This window comes from Lathamus discolor, chromosome 3, assembly GCF_037157495.1.
Source record: "Lathamus discolor isolate bLatDis1 chromosome 3, bLatDis1.hap1, whole genome shotgun sequence".
NCBI lineage: Eukaryota > Metazoa > Chordata > Aves > Psittaciformes > Psittacidae > Lathamus > Lathamus discolor.
In genome coordinates this window covers 29,018,260-29,035,070 of record NC_088886.1, presented here as the reverse complement: position 1 = coordinate 29,035,070, position 16,811 = coordinate 29,018,260, and the positions used below count along the sequence as shown (strand labels likewise).

Genomic DNA, 16,811 nt, shown 5'->3' with positions numbered 1-16,811 from the left:
CATATTTGTAAACATTGATGAGGTCACCCCTCAGTCTCCTCTTCTCCAAGCTAAAGAGACCCAGCTCCCTCAGCCTCTCCTCATAAGGGAGATGTTCCACTCCCTTAATCATCTTTGTGGCTCTGCGCTGGAGCTTTCTTCCCTCTCTTGCCCTTTCAATGGGGCATGGAAAGTCTGGCCAGCCTTCAGGACTGGAAAGGCTGCTCACATCTGCACTGAAGCAGCCACCTTCCCTTCCCTCCTCCACACACATAATTTTAAAACAAATGTTACTCTGTAATGCAAAATTTGCTAAAGCATCTGTTTCTTCCTCGGAGCTCTGGAAAAAATTGATCAATGTGACGAGTTTGTGTGAGTCTGCTTGGAAACTGTGTGTGTTAGAGGATGAATTCAATATGCATATATCTGACAGCTCCTATTTATACCTACATCACGGTCCATATTGTCACTCTTCTGTTTCTCTACCTCCCCAGTCAGTTCTTTCAGCAGCTGGCCTCTCCCCTTCTCCCAGATAGTCTCCAGTCTCTTATCTAGGAAGTACTGAGTACAAAGGTTGCACTAAACCAGCAAAAGGAAACACCTGGAAAGGCACTGGTTTGCATAGCCGTCACTCACAGATCCTGCTGTATTCAGGCTGTTTGTGTTTGTGCCAGTGACTCTTTGGAGCCACCCTGATGAGCTGCAGAGCAGGAGGCAGCTGTGGAACCTTGGGCTGTATTCCTATTCAAAAGGGCATGGGGCAGGTATGCAGGCTCCTTGTCCTGATGTGTCGATGTCTGAATTATGTGATGGGAGAGATTTTTCAAGGGTATGCTTAAGATAATTATTAATTGTCCCTTTGAAAATGCTAGTATTTCATGCTTGCCTATAACTTTAATGACTAATTCAGTGGTCTGGGGTTTTTGAAAGCTGGCACTTGCTGGGAGTGAAAAGAGAGGATCTCACTTTGCTTAGCACTCAGCAGCTGAAGAATTCCCATGAGTGGCAGTTACCAGGTCAACAGCAATAGAACAACCCTTGATATTAATACTTTGTAAGCTAGGAAAACAAACTCAATTGAGTGTTACTTTTTTTCTAATGCTCTATAGGAAGCATTTCTTTACCTAGCATTTTTAAAATGCCAGAGAACAGCAGCTGTTTGTGTAGAATTATCTGTTGTTAGCAATGTTCTTGCTTCTCTGCAGCACAGTGACATTGCCTTTATCCTTTAGAAGCAATGGAAAATGATAAATGAGGTTAACAAGCTTCAGTTGAAAGTGAAAACTAGATCTTGTGACTATACAACTCTTGTTGAATTCATTCTGGTCAAGGGGGTTGGTTTGTTCATTTATTTGCAGGGAAAAAAGCACCTCTTTTTCTTGGCCTCCTGAGAATCAGAAAATATGATTGAAAACTCAGCTGGAGCAGCTTATTTCAGCAAAGAATACTAGGCACAGTGTTTAGGGAATGTAGACAACTTCTTTTCCTTAATGGCTTCCAAATCAGAAACTGGATGAACCTTCGGGATGCAGAAACAGGAAAGATCCTCTGGCAAGGAACAGAAGACCTGTCTGTACCTGGAGTGGAGCATGAAGGTACTGTGTGCCCTTATTGTGCATTTGGGGCTGGGTGGTGCTGCATGTCTAGGTCCCCAGAGTTGTGAGCATTTGAAGGACCAGATGTCCTGGCTCTGACCCCACACCTTCAGAGGCTTCCACCACAAAAATCTGGGGACACACTCCACAAAAAAGGGTGGGAGTGAATCAGGGGCTGGCAAAGTGGACAAGTTGAACAATGCTAAGCAGTGAACCAAGCTGAGTAAGGAGTAACTGGCTGACCTTTGCTAGGTTGTTAGTTCCAAAATGGAAGGTATAAAAATATATTAACTTTTCTCAATATAACAACAGGATTTAGTCAAGGTAGAGGTCAAATGGAGAACCAGTGGGGAAGAAGCATGCACAGTTACTATCCTGTCTGGCGACACACTAAATTTGACCTGTGCTTTAAAGTGGTGCACACGGTACATTTGCTCTGCTCTCTTGTCCTTCTACCACTGCTAGAAGGCCTCTTGCCCTTCTACTCTGTCCTTGCTGATTAGCAGAGGACTTCACAATCCCTTACTCTTCCATATTTTTTTGTGACAAAGCACTGTGATAGGTAGTGTCCCTTGCCAAGAGCTTTGCTTTGGCTCTGGGAAGAGTCTGACCTCATGGACTTAATTTTGAAGACTTTTCTATTATGTGAGTACCGTAGCTGATCTCCAGTAAGTGGATTGAACTTGATCATTTAATTATGTTGGTGACATTGATTTATTTTTGGTTAAACATCAAGGACTGAGTTGTGCCTGTCACTACTAGGACTTACCTTTCCCATAATTTGGAAAATCTGCTGTATCTGAAGGAAGCAGCCAGAATATAAAGATCTTCCCCTGCCCAAAGAGCATACAGAAGATCTGTGGCAAAACTGTGAGTCCAGTAGTCTTCCAGCAATATACCTGGTTTCAAAGCCTGCTTAAGGCAGAAGAGAAACAAGTTACCTTCTCATTTGGTCCCCAGCCAGCATTCATCTGCTTTATGACAACAGTTCCTTAATAGGACCAGTAGTATATCTCAGTTTAAGAGGGACCTGTTGCAAGGGGTAGAAGATGCAGGTCAGAGCTAGAGGAAAGCAGAGCTGTGACTCAGTGATTACTAAAAGCATTTTCCAAGCTCTGTTTCTTTCAGCCTTGCTAACCTGTACTCCCATTCTCCTACCAGCACTAACAGCAAACAGTTCTGCTAATAGACCTTAGCAGATACTTACTTATGCCTATTGTATAAGATACCTATATTAAAGAAAAACATAACACCACCTACAACTGTAGGAAAGCAATTGAAATACATCTTTTGAAAGAAATGTGGTAATTCATCGTCTTAATACGGATTTTTTTAGACTGCAGGTTAGTGGTGTTTTGCCTTCTAGAAATAACTCTATAATAGGAGACCTAGGAGAAACGAGGAAACAGGCTCTAGAAAGCAGAAGAAAATCAGCTAAAAATATTCCCAGTCTTGCCAGACTTTGTGCTGTAAGAGCTTCTTGTTGGATGCATGGCTAGTCTTTGAATCCTCTTAGCTCCGTCTTGACAGAGCACTGAGCTGCTGTGGTTCAATGCAAACTGCAGGAAGGTGTGCTTTGGGGCAGGAAGGACAGCTGGAGCTGTGTCTCAGGAGGGGTTGCCTCATTTCCCTCCTGCCATCTTTCTCACTTTGGCAGATCATATCACCTCACTGTGTCTCAGATTTTCCTCACATATAAAACAGGAACCCTTACCTCCATTAGAGTAGCTTGGGGAATTAATTAAAACATACTCTGGCATGAGATTAATGCCCATGGTAGAAGGAATTGTTAAGACCTTATGTGGTGTGCAGTTCACTCATCCATTTAGAAGATGGATGACTGCAAACTGGAACAGGTGCAGAGAAGAGTTATTAGGCGAAGTCACTGAAAAGATTACAGATGGGAGAATAGTCTTTCTTAGGAGAAGAGAGGAAAAAAATGTTCTTGTATGGCTTAGTGAGAAAAGAAGGCTGAGATTGATAGATTATTCTCAATAAATAGGCTAAGAGCTGAGAAAAGGGAGAGGTGTCCAACAAAGGAGGATTATCTGACTATGAATTAAAAGAAGCTAGAGGGAAATGTGATTCTGGTATAGTCCTGCAACAGAAACAGTGAGGACAGTCATAGTAACATAGAATGGCTTGGGTTGGAAGGGAGCTTAAAGCTCATCCAGTTCCATTCCTCTGCTATGGGCAGGGACACCTTCCACTAGACCAGGTTGCTCAAAGCCCCATCCAGCCTGGCCTTGAACATTTCCAGGGATGGGGCAGCCACAGCTTCTCTAGGCAACCTGTGCCAGTGTCTCACCCCCATCACAGGGAAGAACTTCCTAATGTCTAGTCTAAATCTCTCTAATGTTGGCCATGTATGTCTCAAAGTCATTATACAGTACTTGTGTGTGTGTGTTCTGTGGCCATTCAGGGCAAATCACAGTCTAGACATCACGAAGAATCAAATATATAGCAGAACGAATAAATTGTATTTCCGTGAAATGGGACTTCTGTTCGATTTTTAAACAGGACTTTTATTTGATTTAAGTACAAGTTCCTTTAAAAAATGAACCCTTAAGTTTTAAATCATGATACTGTATTACTACATAAAACTTACCACTTAGATTAAATAAAAAGAATATTAACGTGGTATTGGATTGCTGCTGAAGTCTGAACAGTAAACTACTACAAATAGTGGAAATCACTGCCTGAGCACCTGAAACTGGTATTAACCTTCTAAACCAGCTTTTGACAGCAGGAGCTTTTCTACGTACGCAGTCAGCTCAATTCACTGACAGTGCATTCAAAAGTGGGAGGTGCAAATCTATGAAGTTTGTTTTCTTCTGCTATATAAGCACATAGTGGAGTAAGCTGCTGAGGTTTAACACTTGTAGAATTGCCAGTGTTGTTCCCAGTCACCAGAGCCAGCTTTCATTCAGAAAATACAAATAATCCTTTCATTATGTAAGAAAAGATATAGTTTGAAATATAAAATAAGCTTGGCTAAGATAGCTTCCTTTCTTATATGTCCCAAATATTTAAGGTAGTTTCATTAAACTACATAAAAACACAATACAGATATTTTAATTGAATTTCAGTTTCTAAGTAAACACGGTTGTACCCACAACGATTTGCTTAGTAAATAAGAAATGTGTCATTCATCAGTTTCTAACCAGAATTAAGTATCTGACTGAATGTGTGTTAGCTTAAATAAATGTGCAGGTATAAGTATATACTCAAGTTAGAAAAAAAGCAGTAGTAAATTTAGGATAAATTTGATGCTTACGTGCACTTCAGCATAGTTTAATATGAACCTAACTGATGAGAATCAAACTGCTTTCTCTTCTTCTGTCTTTTTAATGGAAAAAGAAGAGGTATGAAAGAAAAATGAGTTTTAAATAAATAATTTCAACTATCATTTTCTGCTTGAAGGTATAAATATAAAATAAAATCTCTTAGGCCAGATGTTTAAAGACTGCACAGTCCCACTTTTCAAAAGTAACCTTTTTTTTGCAGTTTTAAACTATTAAAACAAACATTCTCAGCAGTCTGTCTTGAGGATGAAAAAAATGTAATTACTAACTTGCAGAATAGTTTTAACAAGTCATTTTACACTTAACTGCAAAGGGATATTTATTCACAACAGGCTGTAGTCTGTACTTGTGAGGGCAGCGAAGGATGGTGCCATGCAGATTTCTGGGCTAAAAAAAAAACACAACAAAAAGGATTAAAAATAATTAGAGACCTTTTATATTTAAAACTCTTCTCTTACACTTTTAATTTTCTTTTTACCTCTTTTTTTTTTGTTTGTTTAATTTGTTTTTAACAGACCATGGGCTGTGTACTTCTCCATGGGATAGGATGGTAGCTTACATTCCCTAACCCTCCAGCTCTCTAAATTGGTTTCTCATCAAAGTCCTACTCCATTAAACTGTTCTACATCAGATGGATTTGACTGGGGTTTGGTAGACTCTTCCTTTGATTAAACAGCAGCCTGCTGTCTGCTTATGGATGTTTTGATATGCTTTCCATTTAAGAACAGTTTGGCTCATAAAGCACATGCCAGCTGTATTCCCTCCCCTCTTTATCCCTAATAAATTTACATAAAACATTTTCTAATATGCAGGAAGGAATCTGTACAATCACACCACTGAAGCATGACAGGCTTGGGATATTTTTAGTATATTGACTCCCTCATTTATTCTCCCGATGAGGACCTTGCAGCATATTAACCAGTGCTCCCAAACTGTCCCTTCTCTTACTCCTCCGCTTGTAAAAAAAGCTTCATGAAATACCTACCAGGTATAGTTTGCCACTTGCTGTCGGTGTCTCACCAACTGCAAGAGCCCAGAAACCCTGGACTGCCAAATTACTCTCTTAAGCTCTAGATCGGTACTGACTTTACTGCCTGTGTGGGTCTCAGTGTTTGAGGGACAGGCGTTCTGTACACTTGTACAGGACGACTTCCCAGAGCTGTGTGAGGTGGCTGAAGCGGTGCTGCTGAGCTTCAGAAATAGCCCTTTGTGGTGTGCAGGGGATGTACAGTCTGAAAGGGACGGAGAAGTGAGGGGGGCTAACACACCGGCTGTACTGCGCAGCCCTCCGGCTGCTTGTGATCTTCAGCACACTTCCTGAAGAAAAAATTCAAGTTGCATCTCATCTTTGGACTTGAAGAGTTGTGAGGTTTGGTACTAAACAGCTTAGAATCAGGAATCTGGGAGATCAGGGGTGTTCTGTCACAAGTTTCATCCCTGGCTCTAGGCAAGGTACTTAACCTATTTGCATCTTGGATTTCACTCCTGCAAATGTAAAAACAAAGTCATTTGTGAGAGGAGATCATGAAGGGTGAGCAGGGGCAGCCATGAGGGAAGATTGTGAGGAGAGAGCAGGAGCTGCCATGAAGGGTGAGGGGAGATTGTGATGGGAGAGCAAGGGTGGCCATGAGGGAAGATTGTGAGGAGAGACTTGGGGCAGTCATGAGGGGAAATCGTGGGGGGACAGGAGGGATGGCCATGAGGGGTGAAGGGAGAGCTTGAGGGGAGAGCAGGGGCAGCCATGAGGGGAAGATCATGAGGGGAGTGGTGGGGTGGTTGTGAGAGGAGATCGTGAGGTGAGAGCAGGGGCAGCCGTGGGCTGTGAGGGGTGGCGGACTGTGAGGCATGGCCATGAGGGGAGATCTTGAGGGGTGGCCATGAAGGGCAGAGGCGGCAGCTAGACAGTGTGAGCCATTGTGGTGAGGCAGATGAGGAGTGACTGTGACTGGAGATCATGAGGGGAGATCAGTTTGCCTTTAGTGACATGGTTTAGTGGTGGGCTTGACAGTCCTGGGATAACAGTTGGGCTTGATGATCTTAAAGATCTTTTCCAACCTAGCTGATTCTATGATTCCATGATTCTGTTGTGTCCAAATAATGCTTCTTTATCTGTTTCACAGCTCGAGTTCCTAAAAAAATCCTGAAATGCAAAGCAGTGTCTCGGGAGTTAAACTTTTCCTCAGCAGAACAGATGGAAAAATTCCGACTGGAACAGAAAGTTTATTTCAAAGGGCAGTGTCTAGAAGGTACGCGTCTGCTCTGAGCAGTCCTGCTGCAGCACAGGGAGGGACCCCCAGCGCGGCGGGGATTAACGAAACTGAAACTGGTTGAACGTGGTGATTTTAATCTTTCAGAGTAGCGCCGAAGCACTCATCTTGTCAGGACTAATGGGGCACAGCATTAGGGATAGCATTTCATAAGTGTATTAACACTTTGTTATGTAAGAAAAAAATCTGGGTAATCATGCTTCAGGGCATAAATCCACCGCAGGCTGCCTGAGGCGAGGGAACAGGTTATTTTAGAGTCACCCATTACAAGGGCTCATGCGTCTTCCTCAGAAGCACCTAGTGCTTGCCACTGCCAGACTGGAGGCTGGACTAAAGGAGCCTCCGGTTTACTTTGGTTACAGCAGTGCCACTGAGTATTGTCTGTGTGACTCCCCATCTGCACCTCTGACCTCCTTCACTGTGGTATTACTCTTGATCTGAGGTGGAGGAGGGGGAGATAAAACATTGAGCTCCTTGTCTTTGGGCAGCCAGTTGTACACTTAATCTCAGCTGGATCCCGGGGATGTCTGCAAGAGTGGGAGTATAGTTTCCCTGCTCACAATTAGGTGTGATGTAGTTTCCACTGAATGCTAAGGAAGTGGTGTGATTTATCATTACCATCAGCTATTTCAGAGAGGGAGTATCTGCTCTAAGAGGAGGGCAGGGTTCGGTGCAGTTTAAGATGTACGAAGTAATATAAATGTAAAATGTTGGCAGCACAGCAGGACAGTCTAGGGACTTCCTCAGCCTGTCAGGTGAAAAGCAAAAGTGTCATTTATGGATTTTACCTTCTTTCAAATACCTCTGGATCTTCTTTTTACTTTGCAGAATGGTTCTTTGAATTCGGTTTTGTGATTCCTAACTCCACAAACACTTGGCAGTCCTTGATAGAGGCAGCACCTGAATCACAGATGATGCCAGCTAACGTTTTAACGTGAGTGTCTTGGGAATACAGAATCTGAGAGCAGGCAGAGAAAAAGCAGTGTGTGGCATTTCCTTGGGGGCTACAGTGGGAATGAAGTGAGGGAGCTGCTACCAACTCTGGATCACCCTCACTGCTGTTAGCTGTTGAGAGATAAAAGGGGCTAAGCCAACCTCATTACCTTCTTTCCCATAGGTCTAATTTGCATTAATATAGTAATAAAAGTTTGAAGAAAGTGGAACTGATCCTTTATTAGAGTTGCTTTATTTTTTTGAAAGGTGAACCGTGAAAGGATTTTACAATGCTTTGCAGCTTAATACCCAGGAAAACCAGAAAAACGAGATTTCTAGGCCATTTTCAAATCCAGCCATTCACCACTGACTTGTGTCCAAAGTGGCTGTTTTTCATGCAATATATCACCCGTAGGAGCTGCTGTAGCATTTTGTTTCTTCTCCGTACCATTTTGCCAAGCTTTGTGTCTTTTACATTGGCTTATAAACCGTACATTTAGTCACACAGAGCTGTATCTGGGGATAAAATGTCCTTAACAGATAGTGAACAGTCATTTTACAGTCACCTGTAATGGTATTCACGCACCTTCCTCAGAAACATCTGGTCCTGGCTGCTGTTTGCACATTGAGTTGTCAGCAGGTCACTGTGGGCTTGTGTCAGAGTGCACATGCTGGGCACCACTCTGAGTGTGGACAGCCAGGCACAAGGGGACAAACAGAAAAGGCTCCTTGAGGGAGGCCCCTGGGAAGCTGTAATCACTGACAAAAAGCCACCTTCCCTGCAGTGCTAGATGGGTGCTGGCAAGCACATGAGGAGCATGTTGCCAGCAGAGACAGAAGGGTATTGGAATCCTGCTGCCAACAAGAGGCAGACAGGAGCAGCCAGTCTCACCGCAAGGTTGCCGAGTCCTCTGGAAGACCTGCCTCTCCAGCATTTTCCCTCTCATTCCCTGTCTGGAAGAAGGCCAGTTGCATAGAGAAGGTACCGGGATAGGAATTACCATCACTGATTTCTATTCACAGCACATTTCAAAGAGAGAGCAGTCTCAGAAGAGAGCATCAGTGTTCAAATAGTGCTCCCTGGCACAATCCCTGGCATAATACCTGCTCAGAACCTCACAGGTGCTACACACATCCTCAGCTACCAGAGCTGGTGGCTCTCAGTCAGTACAGGAGAAGCCAGATTTGGGAATCAGAGTAAAGAAGCAAAGACAGCTGACAAGTTGGTTTTGACCATCTCAGGAAATCAAAGCGTTTTCAGGACTGGGAGTCACTAGAGTCCCGTTCTCACTCAAGTGACCTTGAGGATTTTCCAGTGTCCCATTCTCTCCATGGAGCGTGGACTTGTAGTGGGCAGCCAAGATCTATCTCCTATACATGGAGGTGTCCTAAAGTCATTCTTGAGACTTTTCAGTAGAAACACTAGCCCAAAGAAATCCAAAAGGGGTTTTGTGACCCAAAGAAATCAGCTTTATTCAGCTGCCAAGACCTGGAGAACCTCTCACCTTCTGATATTTCCGAAAACCTTGTGTTTGTCTCAGTGTCTCCATAGCAGGAAAGAATGGAGATGTGATACTTAGTGCGCAGGATTCCTGAATGTCAATCAGACTGAGAACATTCCCCAGCATTTGAGTTCAAACTTTGTCCACGCCACAGCAAAAAACTCACGCTCTTGCCAGGACCAGCTTTGCCAGTGGTACAGATACTAACAGCCATAGTAGAGATGGTACTGCTGCGTTGATTTTCCAGAGCCATGTCAGACACAGGTGTCCGGGTGCTGTAATGGCCTCAGAGTCCTTAATTTTATCCACCAAAATCTCGGAGTCAGCAAGTTAAACCACCAGAGCTTCTGTCACACCCAAACCTGCACTTCCATTGCAGTTTGTATAAAATATGCTTTTGCGTTAGCATTTAAGCACTCTTGAGGGAAATGACACACTAAGTTGGTTGAAGTACCTTGCTGAGCACTAGAGGACAGAGTTGGGGAATAAAATAAGAATTCCTATTGGTTTTCACTACTGACTGCAGGAGAGAGGGGCCTGAACGTGCTGGGACTGCTACTTTATTTTTAGCAGTAGAAGTGAGCGGATGTTTGCTGTGAGCCCTCTGCAGCCTGTGGGGTACTGTGCCCAGAGGGGGGGTGATGAGAGAGGGAGGGATGGGGAGAACTGCTCCCATAGGACTGCAGTGGGGAGCTCCTTCAGCGCCAGCCACCCCTGGATCAGGACACAGTGCTCATTGCAGGTGGCTCTGAACCAAAACTCCTGTTACGGGGGGTCAGGTGGCAGCCCGTGCTTGTGAGAGCACAGAAAGGAGCAGTCATTTTCTACTGTCATGCAATCTTCTAATACCTCTTCTCTCTCCTCTTTTCCTTCCACAGTGGTAATGTTATTATAGAAACCAAATTCTATGATGACGATCTTCTTGTAAGCACTTCCAGAGTGAGACTTTTCTACGTTTGAGATGGGGCTTTTTGGAGCTGTTTTAGTTTTCCTCCATACAGTTCTTGGTGCAGAACCCCCCGACTATCCAGTGGAAGACACTCCTGTAGGCGGTGACCCCTGGGGACCAGCTCAACGTGGGTTGTGACCTTTGCCCATCAGTTATTTTGCTTTCTCCTCTGACAAGACCAGACCAAACCCTCAGAGACAGGACCAGCTGCTCAGCGATGCACTGGGGAAAAGAGGCTGTCTCTGAACACGGGCAAACCGATGGTCGTGGAGAACCAATACTGTAAATTATGTTAGTTTCATCCTTTTTACTTCTCTGGATCCTGGTATAATCTCCCATTTCCACTCACACTAAACTCTCAATGGGTTTCATTTTTGGGGGATTATGTTAACCTTTTCATTTTTCTCATGTTGTAGGTTTTTAACCTTTTACTGGATTCCTGTGTAATTGGTCCACACATCCTCTTACCTGAACTTGTAAAATAGACTGTGATATCACCTCATGTAATTAAAACAACTTTCTCAATTAAAACATTCCTACCGTCCAAAGAAGGGAAGAAATGTTAGGTTTGTGCGTCTTCCTTTCTGTAACAAAAACGACTTGCAGTAGCCACGAACTGCTATTGCTTAAGCCAGCAGCAGAACAGGACTTCCCATGCCCCCCTGATCCTTGTTACATTTCTCCTCCAGCTGCCCATGTTGAAAAGGTTTCCTGACTGCTCTGAGCAAGGCTTCTCCTCACCCTGATTTCTGCCCACCAGTCCCATAGGGCAGTGTGTGCTGTTTGCTATCACTTGTTTCTTGAGCAGCACTGCACACTGTTCTGCTTTCACAACTTTTTAGGAATCCCTGCAGAAAACCTGTGTTCCCTGAGCCCACCAGCATCAGCCCTGTGCAGGGCCAAGCAAACTGAGGCACAGCTGTGGCTGCAGTGGCTGAGCCAAGCAATCTCCACATGTTGGGCAGCTTTAATGACACATGGCATCAGTTTAGCTATCAAAAGCAGCCTCCTCGAGCCCTGCTGCTACTCTTTCCCCCCTGTTGTTCATAGTTCTAGCACAGGCTAATCTTGGGAAGAAGGCATTTCAAACTTCTGCTCTTAAACATCACAGGCAGCTTTATGATTGCTTGACACCATGGTCAGCCTGGGCTTGCGATTCTCAGGCACCACAGAGAAATGAAATGCATCACCTCAGATCCTGAGTTCAGCCACTGGATGTACATGGGAGGAATACAGCATAAAATTTTCTGTAGGTGAACTGAAGCTGGACCATTAATCCCCATGAGGAGAGCGTTAGCCATTGTAGCAGCTTCTGCACGAGACCTCGCTGATCGGTTTCAGCCTGCTGGACTCACGGGGCAGACTTCTCAGTAGCATGGCCCATGCTGGGCCAACCTTTACACAGAGATCAACTGAAACTGCCTTCTGCACCCAGCGTGAACGACACCCAGTGATGGTATCTCCGTCACAGAGGGGAGACAGAAGGTATCCAAAAAGGGAAAGTATAAAAGGTGGGTGGTCTGGAGAGAGGTAGCTCAATTCCAGGAGAGATGCTCCAATAGATGCTCCCAGGATGGACGGTTCCGGCTGCTCTGCGAGAGGGCCCCGGTGGGACGCGAATCCTGAGGAAGCCCGGGGTGGCCCCGGAGCCCCTTCCCTGCCCGCCCGCACCCTCCTGGCCTGGGCTGTCCCAGTCCGTCCGTCTCGCCCGGTTAGATCCGGCGGCTCTGCGGCGGGTCACTGCCGCCCTCAAGTGGCTCCCCGGGAAATAGCTGGCAGCTCCCCAGCCCGCGCCTCGGGACCAGCATCCCCCAGCCCTGGGCTAAGCCCCCGTTAAAGAGCCGTCGGAGCAAACGCCGATCTGGCGGCAGAAAGGCCCCGGTAGGGCAGAGCTCAGCGTGCTCTGACCTGACACCCCCCAAATCCGGGTGAAGGACCCCCGGGTGCTGGCAGCAGGAACTTGTGCTTGGCCCAGGCAGCTGCGGGTGCCCTCCCGTAGGGCTAAGGAGCATTTGAGAGTGCTGAGAGAAGGGGCAGGAGGCACTGCTAATGGGCTGCTCTTAGCGTGCCCGTACCCAGGGGCTGAGCGTGGTGTTGGCAGCTCTCAGTTCCCCTGCATGGGGCCATTGACATGGGGCCAGCAAAGGCACCAGCAAAGGGAAAAGTGGGGCTGGAAGGGGCAAGAGAGGAGCAGGAGGTCAGGACCTGTGTGCCACCAACTGCCAATGTGTCCAGGGTGGTTCCCACCACAGCGTGAGGGCAGCCCCATGCCATCCTTTGTGCAAAGGCTGGTGGGGGGAGAAGTGGGTTCGAGGAGCAACACAGCAGTTACTCCTTTTATCTACCAAAAAAGTCCCCACCCAGAAACCTGCAGCCTCAGCAGGCATCTCTGGGCAGGGGAACTTCCCCCAGTGGGGTCCGAATGCCAGGCTCTGCACAAGGGGAGGGCCACATGGTGGCAAAAGGGGCAGTTCTGGGGGTAGAATCTGGCTGGGGCAGGCGAGGAGTCTCTTGCCAGGCAGGGCCACTCCCAGTGCCCAGCCGCTCACACAAACCCTGGCTCACCTGGAGATGCTGCTTCCCAGCACATGCTGGAGCTGTTGGCATCAGACTGGCCAAGCAGTGCTGGGGAGAGGGAATTGGCCTAATTCAGCAGCAGCAGCCATTGTGAGTGAACCCCAGCCAAGACCCGCAGCTTCCTCTGCTCACTGTTCACAGCCAGGGTGTTCTGGGCTCAGCAGCTCCCATGGTGGGTGCAAGGCCCTTCAGCCACCAGCATGCAGCGGGCATTTATTTCTGCAACAACCTCGAGGCAGTGAACATGCCTGGGAGGCTGCTCCCTGCCACAGGAGGCTCACCACCCACACTTGGCAGCAAGAGCAGGGTGGCCTCATGGAGCCCAGATACACAGCCAGAGGCAGCAGAGGCACATTGGGGAATGGAGGAAGGATGGAGAAGCAAGTGGGAGCTGGAGCTGTGCACACAGTGAGGGACTGGCTTGGACAGACTCAGGGTGAAGCTTGTGCAAAGCAAGCTTGATCCTCACTGCCCTTCACCTGGGAGCCCTCCCAGCTGGGGTTTGGCACAGCTGCTGTGCAAAAGCAGCAAGGCAGCATGGGAGGAGAGTGACACACAACAGGCTTTTGGCTTTAGGGGAGCCCTCTGCATGCTTTTGGGGTCCATCACACCACAGGGGCCCCCTGAAGCATGGGCATGGCTTATGGCAATGAAAAACACCAGTAGGGCTGGCTGCAAAGCAGGACCCTGACTGTGGGCATGCCAGGGTCTTGCCTGTGTGCTGCAATGGGGGAACAGGGCAGCTCCTCCACACCACAGAGCAAGCATTCGGTTCTTACATCCTCGCTGCCGACAGCCAGCACCATCAGCGTGTTACCTACCCCGGCTGCCACTGGGGAATCTCGGCTGCCTGAGCGCCCAGCAAAGTGGAGCAGGGCTCCCGCTGGCACGGTGCCCCAGATCTGCCCTGCCCGATAACGCTCAGGCGGGAAGCGGAGCCGTCCTAATGCGGTTAATGAGCTGATTCACGAGAAAGTTCCCGGTGAACAAAAGGCGCACAAACAGCCCAGGGCCACGTTATGTTCGGTGCCTGCTTTGCTACTCTTACCTTCCCGCGGGTGCAGGCAGCGCAGGCAGGCAGCAGGCAGCGCGTGGCAGCAGGCAGCCAGCAGGGCCAGCACCGCCCTGTTCCAACTCACCCAGCTCCATCCTGCCCCAGCACCGGGAGGGCAACAGGAGGGCTGGGAAGATTCAAGTCTCTCTGCCCCTTTTGAGGGGCACAGCTCCTGCTCTTGGATCACTAGGACAGGGCAGCCAGGCATCGAACTGCTTGGGCAAAGGGACTTCAGGGCTGCCAGGTCACTTGGGCACAGCTCCTGCCATCCTCAAAGGCAGGAGGGCAGCCAGGGCAGAGGCTGCCAAAGGGCCCCTGTTCAGCCAAAGGTGCCAAACTCCTCCTGCCCTAGGGAGCCTCGGGCCACCAGCCCATTGGTGCTATGGGATCTGGGTGCAACCTCTACTGGGACTCAGCACTCACCTCACTCCACTGCACATCCGACATCCACACCAGTGCTCCCCACCAGTACCCCCCATTGCGGGAGGGCAGTGGGGCAAGCCATCGCCACAGCCCCTCTTGCAGAGCTTCCCATTCTTATGGTACCCAGATCTGTGTCAAACCCCAGCCTGCTCTCCCAGTGCCAGGCAAGGTAGGGAGTGTGGCAGGCATGTGGGGGAGGTGAAGAGCTGGGAGGAGATGAGCCGGGATGCAGAGGCAGGGAAGGAGAGCACAGTAGGACTGTGCTGCAGAAAGCTCTCCAGGTGTCCCAAAAGCCAGGCTGGAAAGGGTTGGCATTGCCTCAGGTGTGTAAAAGGGGAACAGTGACAAGCTGTGGGAAGGGGTGACACTCACACCAGCTACAGAAGACGGGCACCAGGAAACTGTGGGAGGTGCTATGAGAATGAAGACTTTGACAATGAGGGACTTACAGAGCTGGGGTCATCCAGCTAATAGAGAAGCAAAAGTGAAATGAGGAGAGGGCAGAGGCCTTATATCCATTGGAGGAAGTGGCAAAACCAACAGCCGAGGCCCGATACATTAGGCTCAGGAACCAGGAACATCTGCACCTCTTGATGCTTCCTGGGATCCTCACAGGAAATTCCCTACCATAGAGCAGGGCAGGGGAAAACGGAGGAGAGTTCTGGCTGCCCCAGACACACCGACCTCACCAACAGCGTGTTTTGGTCTCCTGGCAGGTTGGCCTTGCCCTGTCCCCACGGTGCTGCCATAGCTCTCGGGTCGGGTGTTGGGGTGCTGGGCTTCCCCATCCCACAGCACTAGATGGTGCTGCAATACAGCGGTATGGCCTGGACCGCGCAGCGCTAGCACAGAGCCGGCGGCTGAGCGGGAAGGACTCTGGCTTTAGGCCACCGCGTCAGCCGCGACCTCAAGGGAGCCACGGAGGGGCAGCTCTGGCCGATCAGCCCATGGCAGGCCCGCGGGGGGCCAGCCGGGATGGGACATGCGGTGGCACGGCTCTGTCCCAGGAGAGTAGCCCTTCTACTGGACCAGATACACCGAACCCTCTGCCAGCCCAGAGCCTCAGGGTTACTGACAGGCACAAAGGGCCAGGGTGAGATGTGCCAGCATCTCCCACCAGACTGACACCCCCATGCCTTGCTCCTGCCTTTTGTCCCTACTTCAAGAAGCCTTGAGAGCCCAAGGCCACAGCTAGCAGCACTATGGGGCTCCCACAGCTGAATGTAGGCGCCAGCCTTTGCTGGGACCAGCCTGCACTGTGGGGTGCCCCACAGCACCCCCCCCCCCCCCCCCATGGTGCAGCAGCTCCAGTAGGTGCTTCTTGCTCACCCCTTTCCATCGCAGTTGTGCTCCCTGCTCCTGCCTGCTGCTCACCCCTGCCCCGGGGAGGTCCCCATCCTAGAGACCCCCCTTTGCCTTGAGAGTTGTCCCCAGGGAAACAGCATCCTCACCTTAGGGGATAAGCAGGGCTGGGAGGGGATGTGCTCCTACAGTGGCTGTGGTTTGACTCGCCAGGGCTCGAGGCTGCTGGCTCTGAACCCCACAGCAGCTGGGGGCCACTCCAGGGCCTCATGGTGCCTTTGGGGTCACACTTGGTGGTGTAGCAAACCCTGGGCAGCCTCCACAGGCTCCCCAGACCCACACAGGACCACACTGCCCGCCAGGCAGTCTGGAGTCACATCCCTTCTCTGCCTGTGGACCCAGGGTCTGGCAGTGCCTCGGCTGCTTGCCGCAGAGGCGAGGGCTCATACTTGCTGTGGGATGTCCCCCTCAGCAGTGCCCACAGGTCTCACACCAACTGAGCACCCAGGCCTCCAGCTCTGTACACAAGCTGCATCACCCCTTGCACCTCCTGCCCTAAGTCATGAAAGATGGGTGCTGGTTTCCAGCTCCCTGAAAGACCAGGGCCAGAAGCCTGCTCTGCCTGCACCAAAGGAGAGATTGGTGCATACAGAGCTTGGAGCTCCGCATGCCCAAAGGGAGCTGGAGGACCCACATCCCCACCTAACACCCAACTGGTATGCAGGGAGAGGCAGAGCCCCTCAGCTTCAGGCCTCCCTCCTGGGTGCGAAAGGACACATGCAAATACCCCATTCCCCTGGATTTACAGCCTGAGGTCCCCATCCCTGTGGATTCTCTAAGGGCTAATTGGGTTGGACTTTCTCACCGCCCAGCTGTCTCCTTTGCATTGTGCTTTCCTACAAAAGAGGTGCAAGAGCTTCTCCAG

General features: G+C 49.0%; 1 protein-coding gene across 2 annotated transcripts in view; it reads left to right on the top strand.

The window, feature by feature from the left end:
- PDE6D (phosphodiesterase 6D) overlaps window positions 1–11,090 on the top strand; it is a 38,547-nt gene extending 27,457 nt beyond the window's left edge. For both annotated transcript variants that reach the window (XM_065674359.1, XM_065674358.1), the window contains exons 2-5: window positions 1,486–1,574; window positions 7,000–7,125; window positions 7,975–8,080; window positions 10,460–11,090. In XM_065674359.1, coding sequence (XP_065530431.1) covers window positions 1,486–1,574; window positions 7,000–7,125; window positions 7,975–8,080; window positions 10,460–10,541 — 403 coding nt within the window. In that variant the 3' untranslated portion in view covers window positions 10,542–11,090. The remainder of the gene's footprint in view (window positions 1–1,485; window positions 1,575–6,999; window positions 7,126–7,974; window positions 8,081–10,459) is intronic.
- The last annotated feature ends 5,721 nt before the right edge of the window (window positions 11,091–16,811 follow it).